General features: G+C 39.0%; 1 protein-coding gene across 3 annotated transcripts in view; it reads left to right on the forward strand.

Moving 5' to 3' along the window:
- The window catches only part of CNTN4 (contactin 4), a 975,711-nt gene that overhangs the window by 768,678 nt on the left and 189,965 nt on the right, over window positions 1-17,068 (forward strand). For all 3 annotated transcript variants that reach the window (XM_043443117.1, XM_043443116.1, XM_043443118.1), the window contains one exon: window positions 816-1,013. In XM_043443117.1, the coding sequence (XP_043299052.1) occupies window positions 816-1,013 (198 nt within the window). The remainder of the gene's footprint in view (window positions 1-815; window positions 1,014-17,068) is intronic.

The raw sequence follows: 17,068 nt of genomic DNA on the forward strand, positions 1-17,068 counted from the left end.
CATTACTGATCAGGGGATTGTTTCAGACTAATGCCTATGGCTGTAATACATTTCTAGTCAATAATGTGTTAGAAATGCAGATTTTCATTTATGGGACCATCCAACTAATCATTGTATTATATTTAATGAGTATTTGCTACAATATTAAATCACCATCTCACTAAAATAATGGGAAAAGAGTTCAACATCACAAGTGAAAAAGGAGTAAGAATATGCATCAATAGTAAGAGGCACTGGGAAAAGACTGGATTGAGAATCAGGAATTATTCTGCCTCTGTCTCTAGCTGTGGCTGAGTTTGGATTAGACAGTCTGATCCTCTGTGTCAGAATTTCTCAGTTAATGGAAAACTATAAACTATACTGGAAACCATAAACTGCTGTGTAAGTATGTTGCACCATGATATACTATTATGATTATTGCCTATAAGATGAAAGTGATATAAGTAGTTTCCAGGGTATATCAAGATTGTGGACTCTGTGTGTCTGTAGTTTGAGCTTTAGCTCTGTAAGTATTATATGGTGCTTAGCCATGCTTAGTGAACTATAATGCTTATTCCTTGATTTAAAGAGATTGGACTTCTCCATCAGTGATCAGTGTACCTTCTAGTTCTATAGAAATAAAATCTTATTGACTGATGGTAGGAAGACTGGTAAAAATGCTTTAGGGGACTGTTATTACCTCCTGTTGATATTTAGCAGGCTGAAAAAGGATCATTGGGCAACAGTATGAATTTTTAACTTGACCAGTTCTTTCATGAACACAGTAAAGTTCTTATAAACGACACGTTCATAATGATGATTCCTTTTGCTTTCAGAGCTCAGCTATGCCTGGATTTTCAATGAATACCCGTCCTATCAGGATAATCGCCGCTTCGTTTCTCAAGAGACTGGGAATCTATATATTGCCAAAGTAGAAAAATCAGATGTTGGAAATTATACTTGTGTGGTTACAAATACAGTGACAAACCAAAAAGTCCTGGGACCACCCACACCACTGATATTGAGAAATGATGGTGAGTTTTCTAAGGGATTTTCAGAATTCTGTTTTTTGTGCTCATAGGTTGAGTTTGGGAAGTTATGTTATTGGCACACAAAGCTTGACTATCTCGATTACATTTAAGAAAAGTTGAATGCTTTTACATTCACTACCTATATTTTCTATGCTTGTGTAAGAAGTAAACCCATGAATCTATTTTGCAAGACTTACTAGAAATATAATTTCTAATTTCAGCCTCAGTGCAGTGTGAGTCTGTTTCTTCACACTTAATTGTGTACGCAGACAAAATGAAGTAGAAGGTTGATCAATTAGCTTATCAGTCAACTCTGTGTAATTTAGTTTTCAGTGTCCAGAAAGAAGTTTTATGTTATCCAAATAATTTCTGGGTGTGTGGTATGGAAGATATAGTTCCAACCACAGTAAAATGCAGAAATGTCAAGTCCTACTGGAGGTAGCTTTATGTTCCCACATTTTTGTGAGAATATTTCAAGAAAATAGATGAATTTCACCTTACTTACTCAGATGGATGACATGACAGTGTATGGTGATTCATCATGTGCTTTTTGAAGACAGTCTTACCAATTTGTATGCCAGACTTTAATACCATCATGCCTTTTCCCCACTGTGAGTCTTTTTATGTATTCTGTTCCCTCGGCTTGAAATACTCTTCATTCTCTTGGTCCCTTGACTAACTTACACTGATCCTTGCAGCTTCTTCAAATATATTGCTTTCTCTGGGAGATCATCTCTGTCTCACCTGTTCCACCCAACTGTGCCATATCAGGTGCCTTCTCAAATCAACTCTGCAGAGAAAGTATGAGCATCCTTAAAGCATAGACCAAACTGTGGAATTTGGGGGCAAATCATACAGATTTCAGTCATTCAATTACTTCTTCATGTATTTAACATACAGTTATTTAGCACTTGCTATGTGACAGCACTACTCTGGGAGCCAGTGAACAAAAATCAAAAACCCCTCCTCGTGGCATTTAAATTCTGCAAAGGATTTAGGTAAAAACAAACAAATAAACCTAAACAAAATGCCAAATGCAGTTATTTTAGATAGCAATAAATAAAGGAGTATGCTGACACAGAGACTCTGTGGGGGCAGAATGATTAATTTAGATAGGGTTGTCATGCAAAACCTTCTGAGGGGGTGACATGAACTGATGCCCAAATGATAAGAAGTCGGTCCTGTGAAAGTCAGAGGGAGGAGCATTCCAGACTGAGTTAACATCATGTGCAAAGGCCCTGAGGCCTAGAAATAAAATTACTGGCATGTTCAGAGAGCAAAGATAATATGAGCCTCATGGAGCATAATGACCAGTGTAGAGGGTAGTTTAAGTTGATGTTGGAGACTGGATTTTATTTCAAGTGCAGTGAGAAGCCAATAGAGGATTTTATGTAACAAGAGTTATGTATTTTTTTTTTTAAATGATTGCTTAGCTACTGTGTGGCAAGTGGACTTTTAAAAAAGCAATAGTCAAAACTGGAAGTCCACTTAAAGACTGTTGCTGTAATTCAGTCAGTCACCGATGGCAGCTTGAATTAGCGGGTGGCCATGGAGAGAAGAGAAGGTTATGGATACAGGACATCATTTGCAGGTAGAGCTGACAGGACTTGCTAACACCTGGGATGTGGGAGGTGGTGGAAGAGAAAATCAAGGATGACACATGGGTTTCTAGCATGGCAGCTGGGTGGATGGATGTGCCATTTACTGAAATGGTTTTACTGAGTAAGTTTACAAGGGAGCAATTCAGAATTACTTTAGTCTTTATTATTCTCCCCTGGCAAAAGAAAGAATTGTTCATTTGGTGCTTCTTAGTCTCTCTATCATAATATTCCATCTCTCTATCATAATATGTATCTGGTCTATTCATATATACTTGTCAGCCTGCCTTCCCCCGCCCACCCAATGCCATGTGATCAAACTCACACCACAACTTTCATCTGGTTTGGTATAAGGGCCCAGCACAGTGCTTGCCACATGGCGAATATTAAATGGATATGTTGCATTAAGCTGAGTTATATTAAATAAAGCTGAAAAATCTCATCAGTTTAACAAGAAACATAGGCAAGGGATCTATTATTTCAGAACCTATCAGTGCTGTCTCTCTGGACCTAAGGATAAAAATTTTGATTCAATATATGTGTTTCAGGGACATTTTGTGCAAAGTTATTTAAAAAAACAGCCCCTCTGGCCTTTGCCCACAATACGCTTATGCCAAAATGTTTGTCCAGTCTGTTCAGTTCACTTGGTATGTCAAGGAGACAATATAATCGAATATTGACTCTGATACACTAAGACACAGCCCAGGAGAAATATCACCCAGAGTCGCTGCTTCAGAAAGAATACAGGAAGTCCTTAGCCTGGCCAAACTCTGCCTTCTGCTTATCTTTTGGATTTATCTCGACTTGCCTAGTATATCTTCATAGAGGTGACAAATGTTTTTTATGAGAATATTTTATCACAAAATTAGCAAGCTAAGGATCTCATTCTTCAGCAATTAATGCCCATTCATTCCTAATTTCTATGAGAGTTGTTGGTGAAAATTCATAATATATCTTTCCCATTTAGGCAACAGTACATAAAATGGATATTCAAACTGCATTACTAGACTCAAAATAGATTATTTCATTACCTCTTTTGTGGAGGTAAAAGGGAAAATATAAATCAAAAAAAGATTGCAAAATAAAGATGACATTCTTGTGAAAATGTATGCTGTGAGAGTAAAATCAATGAAATTATCATTCTGCGCATTCTGTATATTAGACTGGTAAGCACAAGGTGAGTATGGAATTTGCACAAGCATCTTAGTAATTGAAGCTCACTCAGAATTTCATATCCTCCTTCCGTCTCTGATATATGAGTAAGCGAGTCAAGGGAGCTTGTGGCCTGCACTGCACTAACTGACATGGCTGACATTTCCCTGAAGAAGTGCAGATGTAGAAAAATATAGCTTAAAGAACTGAAAAGTGAAAGTGAAGTTGCTCAGTCATGTCCGACTCTTTGCGACCCCATGGACTGTAGCCTACCAGGCTCCTCTGTCCATGGGATTTTCCAGGCAAGAATACTGGAGTGAGTTGCCATTTGCTTCTCCAGGAGATCTTCCTGATCCAGGGATTGAACCCGGGTCTCCTGCATCGTAGGCAGATGCTTTACCGTCTGAGCCACCAGGGAAACTCACTGGGAAGTTTGCTGACAAAGTGCAGATGTAGACAAATGTAGCTTAAAGAACTAGATATCCTCAATATTCAAGTTTGTTTGTTTTTTTTTTTTCCTGGAGTTTCAGCTAAGCAATCTAGTCTGGAATTGTTTCCAGTCCCAAAGGTTACAGTGAGTCAGAAAAAAGTGAACAGTGGACAACTCCTGTCGACCCACGTTCCAGCTGGAAATCAAGGGCAATGTGTCCCATGATGATCCCACTAACCCTGTTTAGGTCCTAACCCCTAACACACTGAGGTTCTGCAAGGGTTTTGTCCTTGCTGTTCCTTTTTCCTCAACTCTTCACATGCCTCACGCCTTCCTACACCTCAGATCAATGACTGAAATGTAGAGCAGGGTAGTGTGGAGGTAAGCCGGGTTCCCTGAGTGGAATCGAGCCCCACCATTTATCAGGGATGTGACCTTGAACATCAGTTGAGCAACCTCACTAGGCTGTGTTGTCATCAGTCAAATGAGGGTAGCGGTACCTACCCCAGAGCTCGCTCTGTGTGCGAAATTACGTGTAAAGTGCTTTGAACAGTGACAAGACAGCAGGACAGCGTCAAGAGCTTCCCTAAGGCATGCTCCACAAATTATACTTTTAAAAAACAGATTATACAGAGTAATTGGATAACATTATCCTTGTTTTAAAAATGTTTGTGGATAATGATAGGGAAAACTGAAATCTAACTCTCCATAACGCTAACAGTCATAAACTTTAAAGCAGTCAACTTTCAGTAGTAAAATGTTCAGTTCTTAATTTTTTTATTTCTGCTTCTCTGTGTTTTCTGTTTTCTGCAATGATTAGAAACGTTTCAGTTTTTTTTAATGTTTGATAAAAGGGATAACTACAGTTTATTGGACCTAAAAGGCACTTAGAGATCCCCCAGTTTATTCTTATTCTTCCAGAAACAAGGAAACTGAGGATGAGAGAAATAAGTCAAAACAGCAGAGGGATCAAATTCTTGGCCCCCAGTCACCATACTATTTAATTGAGGTTCAGGAAAGCTTTTTGGCTCTCAGATGATTTTTGAAATTTTTATTTTGGGAATTCTAAATAACTGTATGTTATGTGTCGTGTTCATCTCCAGGAAGTAGTATAAAACTGAGAGCTAGACAAGTGTGAGAGAATTTTATATCAGAGTTTTTATTTATTTATCTAGGTATTTTAAAATTTGCCTGAAACAATAATATAACCTATCATACAGGAGAGGGCACCTGTTGCTTGGGTACCATGAAAGAAAACATTTCATTGAGAAAAATAGATCATCATTATTTTTACCTGAGATACTAAACTAGTCCATGGATCAATATTAGCCTAATTGCTAGTTATTAATGACCATGAGTTTGCTCTATCATGTGCTTCCTACACAGATTTCAAAGAATTGTACCTCTTATTTCCATAAACAAAGGTAATGGGCTACCCATACCAAAGCAGCATAACTATGAAAGAAATCATAGATTTATATCATAATCATAATAGCTATTTTTTTTCTGTCTTAAGTCATTACTCCAACTTGCTCTAAAATGGCTAAAGATGGGAAAAAAAAAAAACTAGCAGAGATTAGGATGTCTTGGGAAAATGAGATCACGTCTGCGAGGTTGTTTATGTTCTTTATATGCACAGGTACGTAACTGAGCATGAAAAATTACTGTATGGCCCTTGCCTTTTCTCACCTTTTCCCTTGAGACTGGCTAGGGGTTGGTTTGGCAGTTCCTTAGTTTGCTTATTAGAACCAAGGCAAATGTTGAACAGTTTACACCCAGTGTGTATCTGATGGATCCTTGCTTTGCACATTGGTTGTTGAATGTTTTTGAATATTATCCCTAATTAGAACTCTCAATAGAAGAGCTTCTAGGGAATAGGAAACACTGGATTTGTCCTATCTTAGAATTTCAAGTTCACTCTCTGTGTCTCTTTCTTTCCCTTCTCCTTTCCCATATTTATATACATTGATAAACTTACACATGTAGGATATGTGTGTATAAATATACATGTGTTTATATACACAAAATATATTGTCTTTTGGAGTTAAAATTTAAACCACTTTTTGAATGTTATTATACTTCACTGTAAATTTAAATTATTAAAAATTTGTGTTTTCAATATAACCAAAATAGCTGACCATTTTTTCCCAAGCCCTGACCCATTTCCCCAAGCTTTACTTTATTTAGCCATGAAAACTTTTCATTCAAGGCAAAGTTTTGAATGCTTCAGCACTGAAGCATTTATTGTTTTCAGTGTACATCAAATTTTAACCTAGTGGACAGGCGACCAGCTGATAACTCCAGCAGCCTAGAGTTTCAGAACAGCCTAAGGTAGGACAGAAATAGATGTGCTGAACAGAGGATTAAGAGTGTCCATGATTGATGCCAACCAGCTTTGTCTTGTTTGTTGTGGTGTCACCTTGGATGCAGGAAAAGAAGTGTAGCACTAAAAATCAAGAAGGAAAAAAGCCATAAGATTCTGGGGTGTGGTCCCAGATCTGCCACTAACATGAGACAAAACCTGTCACTTCGTTTGTCCTCAATATTCTTAGCTATAAAAATGAGTGATTTGTAATAAGTTATGTCTAAGGGTTCTTCTGCATTGTCCTCTGAGATCCAGTCACAACTTTCTACCTTACTTTATTCCAGTCTCAGCATTTGCATAGGCCACATGATATCAAACACAGCTCAACACACAGATGCTGTTCATTGGATTAGATTTCTTCCTAGCACTAACAATGAACCCTAGTGCAAAACTAGACCATCGCGGACCTCAGTGACCATTAGATCTCCTAGTGGCTCAGAAGACTACGTTTGCTTCAACTTGCCAAGTTTAAGATCAATGACTGAAAAGTGTAAAAGGGAAAACTAGAATATTCCAGAGTATTCTGGGTTATCTGTGTAGTATATTGTATTATTCATTATGATACTACCATCTGTTCATAGTAAACTTTCCTAATATTGCCCCAAATTGGTTTAGATCCTCAAGTGAACATTAACAGACATGATGTTGTCTTCTTGAATAGATCTACTTCAGTTGTAGGCCATTTAATTAGCCTAGCTGTCAGACTAAAAAAAAACTAGTCATTAAGACGTTCATTTTTTTATTGTAGACTTGATCTACAACACTTTTTGATGACGTAAACTTTAGACTGAGAAGGACAAAACTTCTGCCTGGGAAACAAGCAGAGATGTGCTCTTGACTTGCACAAGATTTTTATATTACCTAAGATCTAAGGTTTATACTCAAACACATTTCTTTATTTAACTCTCATTTCTAATTACATCTTTTCTGTGGTTTTGTCACAGCAATCATATCTTGCATTTAATTTTCTGACAATACCACATTTGAGGATCTTTGGGTGTAAAACATGTTTTGTGAGAAAAACATCTAAATGACTAAAGGATGTGAGATATTTTGCTAAACTGCCACTGCTAATCTGATTTAATAGTGTCTTAATGGTTGGAATATTTTGAAGCCTTGACAAACTTAGGAGCTTGGAGTCAGCTCTAAACTTCAGGCGTACTCAGATTCATTACAGGTCCATGGGGCCAAAGCTTGTGAATCGTCACTTCACTAGTCAGTTAGAAAGCATCTGTTAAGTACCCATTGTGTGTTTGACACTATAAAATAAAAAGATGTGGTCAGAGCCCCTGGGAGTCTATAGTCTTAGACAACTATAAATTAATGAAAGGTCTGAAGTTTCATTCTTATTGGAATTATTGAATTGAGTTCCAGGAAACACATTTATAGATAGGGATTTCAAATAAAACAGGACAAGAGAGATGTCCAGCCTATAATAAAGATGACCTGGGCATTCATTTGATGATGCCTTTGACCAAGAAACATTGACATTTTAGGAATCAGTGAACTAAAATGGACTGCAATGGGTGAATTTAACTCAGATGACCATTATATATACTACTGAGGGTAAGATCCTTTAGAAGAAATGGAGCAGCCCTGATAGTCAACAAAAGAATCTGAAATGCAGCACTTGGGTGCAATCTCAAAAGCGACAGAATGATCTCTGTTCATTTCCAAGGCAAACCATTCAATATCACAGTAATCCAAGTCTATGCCCCAACCAGTAATTCTGAAGAAGCTGAAGTCGAATGGTTCTATGAAGACCTATAAGACCTTCTAGAACTAACACCCAAAAAAGATGTCATTTTCATTATAGGGGCCTGGAATGCAAAAGTAGAAAATCAAGAGATACCTGGAGTAACAGGTATGTTTGGCCTTGGAGTACAAAATGAAGCAGGGCAAAGGCTAACAGAGTTTTGCCATGAGAACGCACTGGTCATAGCAAACACCCTCTTCCAACAACACAAGAGAAGACTCTACACATGGACATCACCAGATGGTCGATACCAAAATCAGACTGATTATATTCTTTGCAGCCAAAGATTGAGAAGTTCTAAACAATCAAGACCAAGAGCTGACTGTGACTCAGATCATAACTCCTTATTGCCAAATTCAGACTTACATTGAAGAAAGTGGGGGAAAACCATTAGACTATTCAGATATGACCTAAAGCAAATCCCTTATGATTATACAGTGGAAGTGACAAACAGATTCAAGACATTGGATCTGATAGACAGAGTGCCTGAAGAACTATGGACCGAGGTTCGTGCCATTGTACAGGAGGCAGTGATCAAGACCGTCTCCAAGAAAAAGAAATGCAAAAGGGCCAAATGGTTGTTTGAGGAGGCCTTATAAGTAGCTGAGAAGAGAAGAGAAGCTAAAGGCAAAGGAGAAAAGGAAAGATACGCCAATTTGAATGCAGAGTTCCAAAAAATAGCAAGGAGAGATAAGAAAGCCTTCCTCAGTGATCAGTGCAAAGAAATAGGGGAAAATAATAGAATGGGAAATTCTAGAGATCTAGTCAAGAAAATTAGAGATACCAAGGGAACATTTCATGCAGACATGGGCATTATAAAGGAAAGAAATGGTATGTACCTAACAGAAGCAGAAGATATTAAGAAGAGTGGCAAGAATGCACAGAAGAACTATATAAAAAAGATCCCCAGGTAACCACGATGGTGTGATCACTCACCTAGAGCCAGACTTCCTGGAATGGGAAGTCAAGTGGGCCTTGGGAAGCATCACTACAAACAAAGCTAATGGAGGTGATAGAATTCCAGTTGAACTACTTAAAACCCTAAAAAATGATGCTATAAAAGTGCTGCACTCAATATGCCAGCAAGTTTGGAAAGCTCAACAGTGGCTACAGAGCTGAAAAAGGTCAGTTTTCATTTCAATCCTAAAGAAAGGCAGTGCCAAAGAATGTTCAAATTACCACACAATTGCACTCATCTCACATACTAGCAAAGTAATGCTCAAAATTCTCCAAGCCAGTCTTCAACAGTACATGATCCATGAAATTCCAGATGTTCAAGCTGGTTTTAGAAAAGGTAGAGGAACCAGAGATCAAATTGCCAACATCTGTTAGGATCATCAAAAAAGCAAGAAAGTTCCAGAAAAACATCTACTTCTGCTTTATTGACTACACCAAAACCTTTGACTGTGTGAATCACAGCAAACTGTGGAAAATTCTTAAAGAGATGGGAATAACAGACCACCTGACCTGCCTCCTGAGAAATCTGTATGCAGGTCAAGAAGCAACATTTAGAACTGGATATGGAACAACAGACTGGTTCCAAATTGGGAATGGAGTATATCAAGGCTGTGTATTGTCACCCAGCTTATTTAACTTATATGCAGAGTGCATCATGTGAAATACCAGGCTGGATGAAGCACAAGCTGGAATCAAGATTTCTGGGAGAAATATCAATAACCTCAGATATGCAGGTGACATCACCCCTTTATGGCAGAAAGCAAAGAAGAACTAAAGAGCCTCTTGATGAAAGTGAAAGAGGAGAGTTTAAAAGTTAGCTTAAAACTTAAAAACTCAACATTCAGAGAAGTAAGATCATGGTATCTGGTCTCATCACTTCATGGTAAATGGATGGGGAAATGATGGAAACCGTGAGAGACTATTTTTGGGGGGCTCCGAAATCACTGCAGATGGTGATTGTAGCCATGAAATTAAAAGACGCTTGCTCCTTGGAAAAAATGCTATGACCAACCTAGACAGCATGTTAAAAAGCAGAGACATTACTTTGCCGACAAAGGTCCATCTGGTCAAAGCTATGGTTTTTCCAGTAGTCATGTATGGATGTGAGAGTTGGACTATAAAGAAAGCTGAGGGCCGAAGAATTGATGCTTTTGAACTGTGGTGTTGGAGAAGACTCTTGAGAGTCCCTTGGACTGCAAGGAGATCTAACCAGTCCATCCTAAAGGAAATCAGTCCTGAATATTCATTGGAAGGATTGATGCTGAAGCTAAAACTCCAGTACTTTGGCCACCTGATGCGAAGAGCTGACTCATTTGAAAAGACCCTGATGCTGGGAAAGATTGAAGGTGGGAGAAGAAGGGGACGGCAGAGGATGAGATAGCTGGATGGCAGCACTGACTCGATGGACACGTGTTTGAGTAAGCTCTGGGAGTTCGTGATGGACAGGGAAGCCTGGCGTGCTACAGTCCATGGGGTCACAAAGAGTCGGACACGACTGCGCGACTGAACTGAAGCGAACTTAACCAAGAAATTTTCATTGAGTGCCAGTTGTATACTTGTCACTAGGGATGAAAAAGTCTGTCTATGTCCTCTTAGATGGTGGCCTGGCTTAGGAGCCTAATTATAGACTGAGGCAGGAATGGGGCCAGTTTAGCGTAGATGGAAATTAAAGTAGGATTATTTAGGCTTCAGTTCTGATCAGAGCTGTCCGGGACCAGTGAAGGTATCATAAGATTATGCATACAATCAAGATCTGCATGTAAGGAAGCCTGGCCTGGTCTTGGAAATCAGCTGAAGCTTCCATCTAACAGGGAGGATAAGAATTCCAGGAAGTGGACACAGTATTTGCTTAAACCACGAGTTGGCAAACTTCCTCCTGTAGGCAGACCTTGCCCATGGCCTGCTATTGTAAATAAAGTTTAACATTTTTCTCCATAGAAATGTTAGGTATTTTTGCTTAACTCCTAAATTATCTGTAATTTGTGTTACCATTGTTAAAGATATCTTATTTTTAATCACATTCTCTATTTTACTTGTAAGTGAGCATGGCAAACTTGGTGAAATCTTGTTAGTTCTATAATTTGTTAATTCTGTCAACTCTCTCAAACTTTGCTATCTTCCACATTTCTTCTAAGTCCAGTGCCTAGCCAACCCTTAGTTCTTGGGCTACACACAACCTACCACCATTTTTGTAGATAAAATCTTACTGGAATGTAGCCATTCCTATTTGTTCACATATTATCTATGGATACTTTCTAGCTACATGGCAGAGTTGAATCAGAGATTGCCTGTGTCACAAAACCTAAATAAAATCCTTGCCGTCTCTTTGTACAAAATATTATTAACCTTGCTAATCTCTGACCACACGATAATATCTTTACTCAAAGACTGTCCATCAAGACTTGTTCTTTGTGGCTCCAAACACTTGAACTAGGACCACAGTATACAAATTAGAGGGAGAGAGAGTTTAGCTCAAGTTTCTACTTGAACTTTTAGTAGTAAGAATATAAATGTACTTCATCACAAAAAGACCAAAGTTGATTTTCTTTCACCTAAAGGATGGTGGATTTACAATTAATTGCCCAAACTGGAAACTCTTAGCAAATTACTTCAGGACTTGTTACAAATCAGAACTGTCCCATCCAAGCACAGATAAATAGCTACTCTGCTTTCAGAGGATCCAGCTTTCTGGAACCCAAGGATTGAACCCAGGTCTCCTGCATTGCAGGCAGATTCTTTACCATCTGAGCCACCAGGGAAGCCCCTTTGCTGGAATAGCTCAGATTATCTCTGCACTGTAACTGTCGAGGAGTAAGGAAAGAGATGCAGGTTTGAATTAGGTCAAAGAGTGGGATTTGTTTTCACCTCCCACAGGTTTCTCTTTTTAAAAAATATATATGTATTTGTTTATTTATTTATTTATGGCTGTGCCTGGTCTTAGCTGCAGCTTGCAGGATCTTTAGTTGTAGCATGTGGGATCTAGTTTCCTGACCAGCTAGGTCCCCTGTATTGGGAGCATGGAGTCTTAGCCACTGGACCATGAGGGAAGTCCCTCTCACAGGTTTTTGAAGTCACATTTAAACCCCACATGTAACAAGTGATAGACAGCCTTCCAGTGTCTTATTCTTCTTTTCCTGCACTGGGGAAGTTCTTATTTGTGCAATTGTTGACTCTAACTCAGGGGAATTCAGTGATCAGGGAAATGAGTAGTGATAGAGAGTCCTTGGACAGTCCCCTCGATCCTACAGTGTCTCCTTCAACCCAGGGCAAAACAAGGCTTTCCTGAAAGAATAAAGTTCTGAACTCAGCCAAAGAAATTAGTATGCCTAATCAGATATTTCCAAATATTTTTAGAGAAATGGGTTTTATATCATGTGACTGTTCCTCAAGAACAGCTATGTGGGAGCTCTACATAAGACAGTCTTTTGCAGTTTTTCTTCAGTAGGAAGTCCCACTCTGTGGGAGCTGGTAAAAGTCCCTTCTGTGGTTTAGTTTACAAGCATAGATTCCAGCTAAGGCAGGTGTTGGCAAAATCTTATGGCACAAAATTCTGCAAACTGGCCTCCTTCTGCCAAGACAGCACTCTGCAAATTGTAGTTAAACAAGCGTGGTGTGTGGCTGATTTCTCTTTTATAGTCTGCAATTTGCTGGTTATTTTGTCCCATTCTGGTTCTCACAGACATCAGCGTCAGCATTAATAGTTTTTCCAGTTTTGAAAGGAGGACAGTCATTGCCACAAGGGTTTCTGCAGAATCCAGGCTCATGATTGGCTTTGTCACTGGTGGGATGTGCTTACTTGTTATCTCCCAGTAACTAGTCCATGATGTCTGTTACTGTTTGGTCCAAAGCTTAACCCCTCATGGTTGCTACAGAAGTTCCCTGGAAGGCAGCATTAGCATCAGCCAGGAACTTGTGAGAAATGAACGTTCTCAGGCCCCGTGTAAGCTTACTAATTCAGACATTCACGTCCTCCAAGTGATGTAAAGTTTGAGAACACTGGTTTTGGAAAAAACACCTAGAAATTTGTAGCATGCCCTCCTTAGGAAATAAACATGGTTATTCCATAAACCATGGAAGGAGATCAAACCAGTCAATCCTAAAGGAAATCCTAAATATTCATTGGAAGGACTGATGCTGAAGCTGAAGCTCTAATACTTTGGCCACCTGATGTGAAGAACTGACTCATTAGAAGAGACCCTGATGCTGGGAAAGGCAGGAGGAGAAGAGGACGACAGAGGTTGAAATGGTTGATTGGCATCACTGACTCGATGGACATAAGGTTGAGCAAGCTCCTGGAGTGGTGATGGACAGGAAAGCCTGGCATGCTGCAATTCATGGGGCTGCAAAGAGTCGGGCACAACCAAGCGACTGAAGTGACTGAACTGATTCCGTAAACTGTCTGAGCCAGGTGACGCTAGTGGCAAAGAACCCGGCTGTCAATGCAGGAGACATAAGAGATGTCTCTTGGGTTCCATCCCTGGGTCGGGACTATCCCCTAGAGGAGAAGGTGGCAACCGACGCCAGTAGTCTTGCCTAGAGAATTCCATGGACAGTGGAGCCTGGCAGGCTATACAATCCTTTGGGTCGCAAAGAATCCGACACAACTGAAGTGACTTAGCGTATACATGCACACACATTCCATAAGCAATTAATTGTTGCCTGCATTTGCCACATTACTATGCAAGGCTTTGGAAAAGGGTAACTACAAATGTCATGAAGATAATGATCAGGTCTGTGATATGCACATTGTGCCCCCGTGGTTATGGTTGGTGTTAAATGAATGTTTATTGAATTCATTAGAATGTAAATACAGCTAAGCCCCTAACTCCTAAAGGCTTCCATGTGTCAAATTTCAAGGGACGTAGCATTCACTATTTGTGGTGGTGGCATAGTTCTTACTCCCATGAATAGAAAACATTGACAATGCACCTTAATAAATTAAAACTTTTTTCACCTTATGTTTAAGATTGTAGATATAGATGCCTCTATTTAGAATTGAAAGCAAGAGTTTTCTCCAATGTATTGGATTGGCCAAAACATTTTTGGGTTTTTCTATAGGATATTATGGGAAAAATCTGGACAATCCAATATGTATTTTCAGTCAGGAGAAAGGAAATATTGCTGAGATTATATGACCTGGCTGATCCTGACAACATTGTATGCACTTTAACTTCAGCTTTACCTTGGTTATGTAGATGCACCTAGACCTTTCTATCTTCCCACCTTTCCAGATAGTCTGAAGGTAGAAAAAGGAATCTGAAGCAGTTCCATCAGTGGCATCACTTTTTGCCTAATTATTCTATAAATCACCAGAGCAGCTGCAGGCCAATTAAGTTAAAAAATGTGCAGGTGGTCAGAGGAATGACTAGGAAAAAATGCACTCCTGTTTTAAGGAACCTTGTGTTTCTTAAAAGATATAAAAGGCAACAGCTTTTTAAATCGAGAGTAGTAAAGGGCCAAAATAGTTAAAATGAAAGAAATAGTCAAATAAAAATGTAACGTGTGCCAGATGTAAGCAAATTAAATGGAACACTACACAGGTGTTCCAAAAAATGTTCATAATATAGTTGAAGAGAATGGCTTCTTTCATTTTGTTATGACTTAAATACTAGGACAGTCTTTATATATAATGAAAACATTTTAAATAACAGTGAATCCATGCCACTCCATCTCTAATCCCAACTTTGTGTCCTGCAACTACTGCCGTAAATGAAGTACAATCTTCATTACTGATAACACTGTTACTCAGTTCCTGTAGCCATAAATAGAGATCACTGTGTATTCACCCAGAAATCACTCCATGTGACCACATAAACGACCTGCACAGATTATGTTTTCTCACATTTTAGAAAAACATAGTCTGAAGTGAGTGAACTTGACCAATAGCCATGGTAATGCTATTACCATGCCTGAGAAGACTTAAATGTTTGGCTTAACGATTACTATGTGTCCCAGTAAAAAAGGCCACATTGAAAAAAAAAAAAAAGGCCACATTGCCCCATCTTACTCCCTTTCACAAATCCCTACTTATAACAGTTTGTTCCCTGCCCCCCCATATGCCTTGTACTGAGCTGAGATTTGCGAGGAACAGAAAAAATCACAAGTACTTCCATTCTTCAAGGAAGTGAAAGTACAACAGAAGAAATGGCAAGTATATAAATAGCTATAAACATGATAGAAAACAGCAGTGCTATTTGAGAGTGCCCAGGAGTTTGTTTATAAAATGTTTTATGTTGGCTTTCTTACTGAGCACTTATTAAGTGTGGAGACGAAGATAAAAGCTAGCATGAAGAAGACAGACATGTTACTTGATATCATGGGATTTACAATATGTATGGAAGACAGAACTAAACATGAGAAATACACATGATAATTAACATAAAGGAAAGAAGATATTCACAGAGAGTGACAGCAGGCACCTATTTTAGATAATGTGGTCAGAAACAGTTCTCAAAGGGGGAATCTTCTGAGCTGAGACTTGAAGCAAAAGTCATCCATGTAAAAGTCATGGGGAATGAAAGAAAAATGAAAACATATAAAAGTGTCCATAGAAACACTTGCATGTGAACGTTCATGGAAATATTATTCATTAAAAAGTGGTGGAAACCATGCCATTCCCAAACCATGCCATAGCCAAAGCAGAAGCAACCTAAATGACCATCAACTGGTAACTTGGGTTGAATTATGTGCCCCCAAAAGATATTATATGTTGAAATCCTAACCTCCAGTTCCTAGGAATACAACCTTATCAGGAAATAAATTAGTTAGATGAGATCATATTGGAATTAGGTAAATCTTTAATCCAGTATGACTGATGTCTTTGTAAGAAAACAGTGGGAAGACCCACAGAGAGAACATCATGCACATCAGAGGCTGGACTGACAGAGCTGCAACCCATGGAACACGCTGAATATTGATGACCACCACCACAAGCCAGGACGAGGCAAGGAAGGGTACGCTCGTGGTCTCAAAGACAGCACAACCCTGTCAACCTCTAATCTTCAGAACTGTGAGAGAACAAATGTATTTTGCTTGAAGTCACTTAGTCTGTGTCTCTTTCTAAGGACAGTCTTAGGAAACTAATACAGCTGGTGAACAGATGATTAAAATATTTTTCTTCTGCACAGTGGAATACTACACAGGCATAAAAAGAAAGGAATCACTGATACAAGCCACACCATGGGTGAACTTCAATAACATTATGCCAAGGAAAAGAAGCCAAATGCAAAACACCATATGTTGTATGATTTCATGTATACGTAATGTCCAGAAAAGGCAAATCTCTAGACAAAAGCAGATTATTGGTTGCCTGGGGCTAGGACTGCTTCTGGGAATTAACTGTAAACAGGCATGAGGGATATTATGTGGGTGATGGAAATGTTGTAAATTGAGTTATGGTGATGATTGCCCAACTCAGTCAATTTACTAAAAATCATTACATTCTATGCTTTTAAAAAGAAGTCATGGGAGACCGTGAGAACTGAGGCAAAAGAGGTTTGATAGTTTCTGGTCATTAACAGACTGCTGTGGGCTAGAGCAGAGAGTGCTGAGGAAAGGGTACAGGATGCTGAAGCAGAGGACTTTGAGTCTAAGCCATTATGGGTGAGATTTTAGGATAAGCAGTTAATAGTTCAGGGGGCCTCACATACTACGTGGTGATGTTTCAGTTGCCTAGGACAAAGGTGTATGAGATATTTTTTATCCTTGGTGTATCTTTCATAGCTGGATTATAGAAATCAGGTTTGTATGTAGTGTTTATAGAACAAGGGGACTGGAAAAACCTGATCATGGCTGACACAG

This window comes from Cervus canadensis, chromosome 22 (assembly GCF_019320065.1).
Source record: "Cervus canadensis isolate Bull #8, Minnesota chromosome 22, ASM1932006v1, whole genome shotgun sequence".
Lineage (NCBI taxonomy): Eukaryota > Metazoa > Chordata > Mammalia > Artiodactyla > Cervidae > Cervus > Cervus canadensis.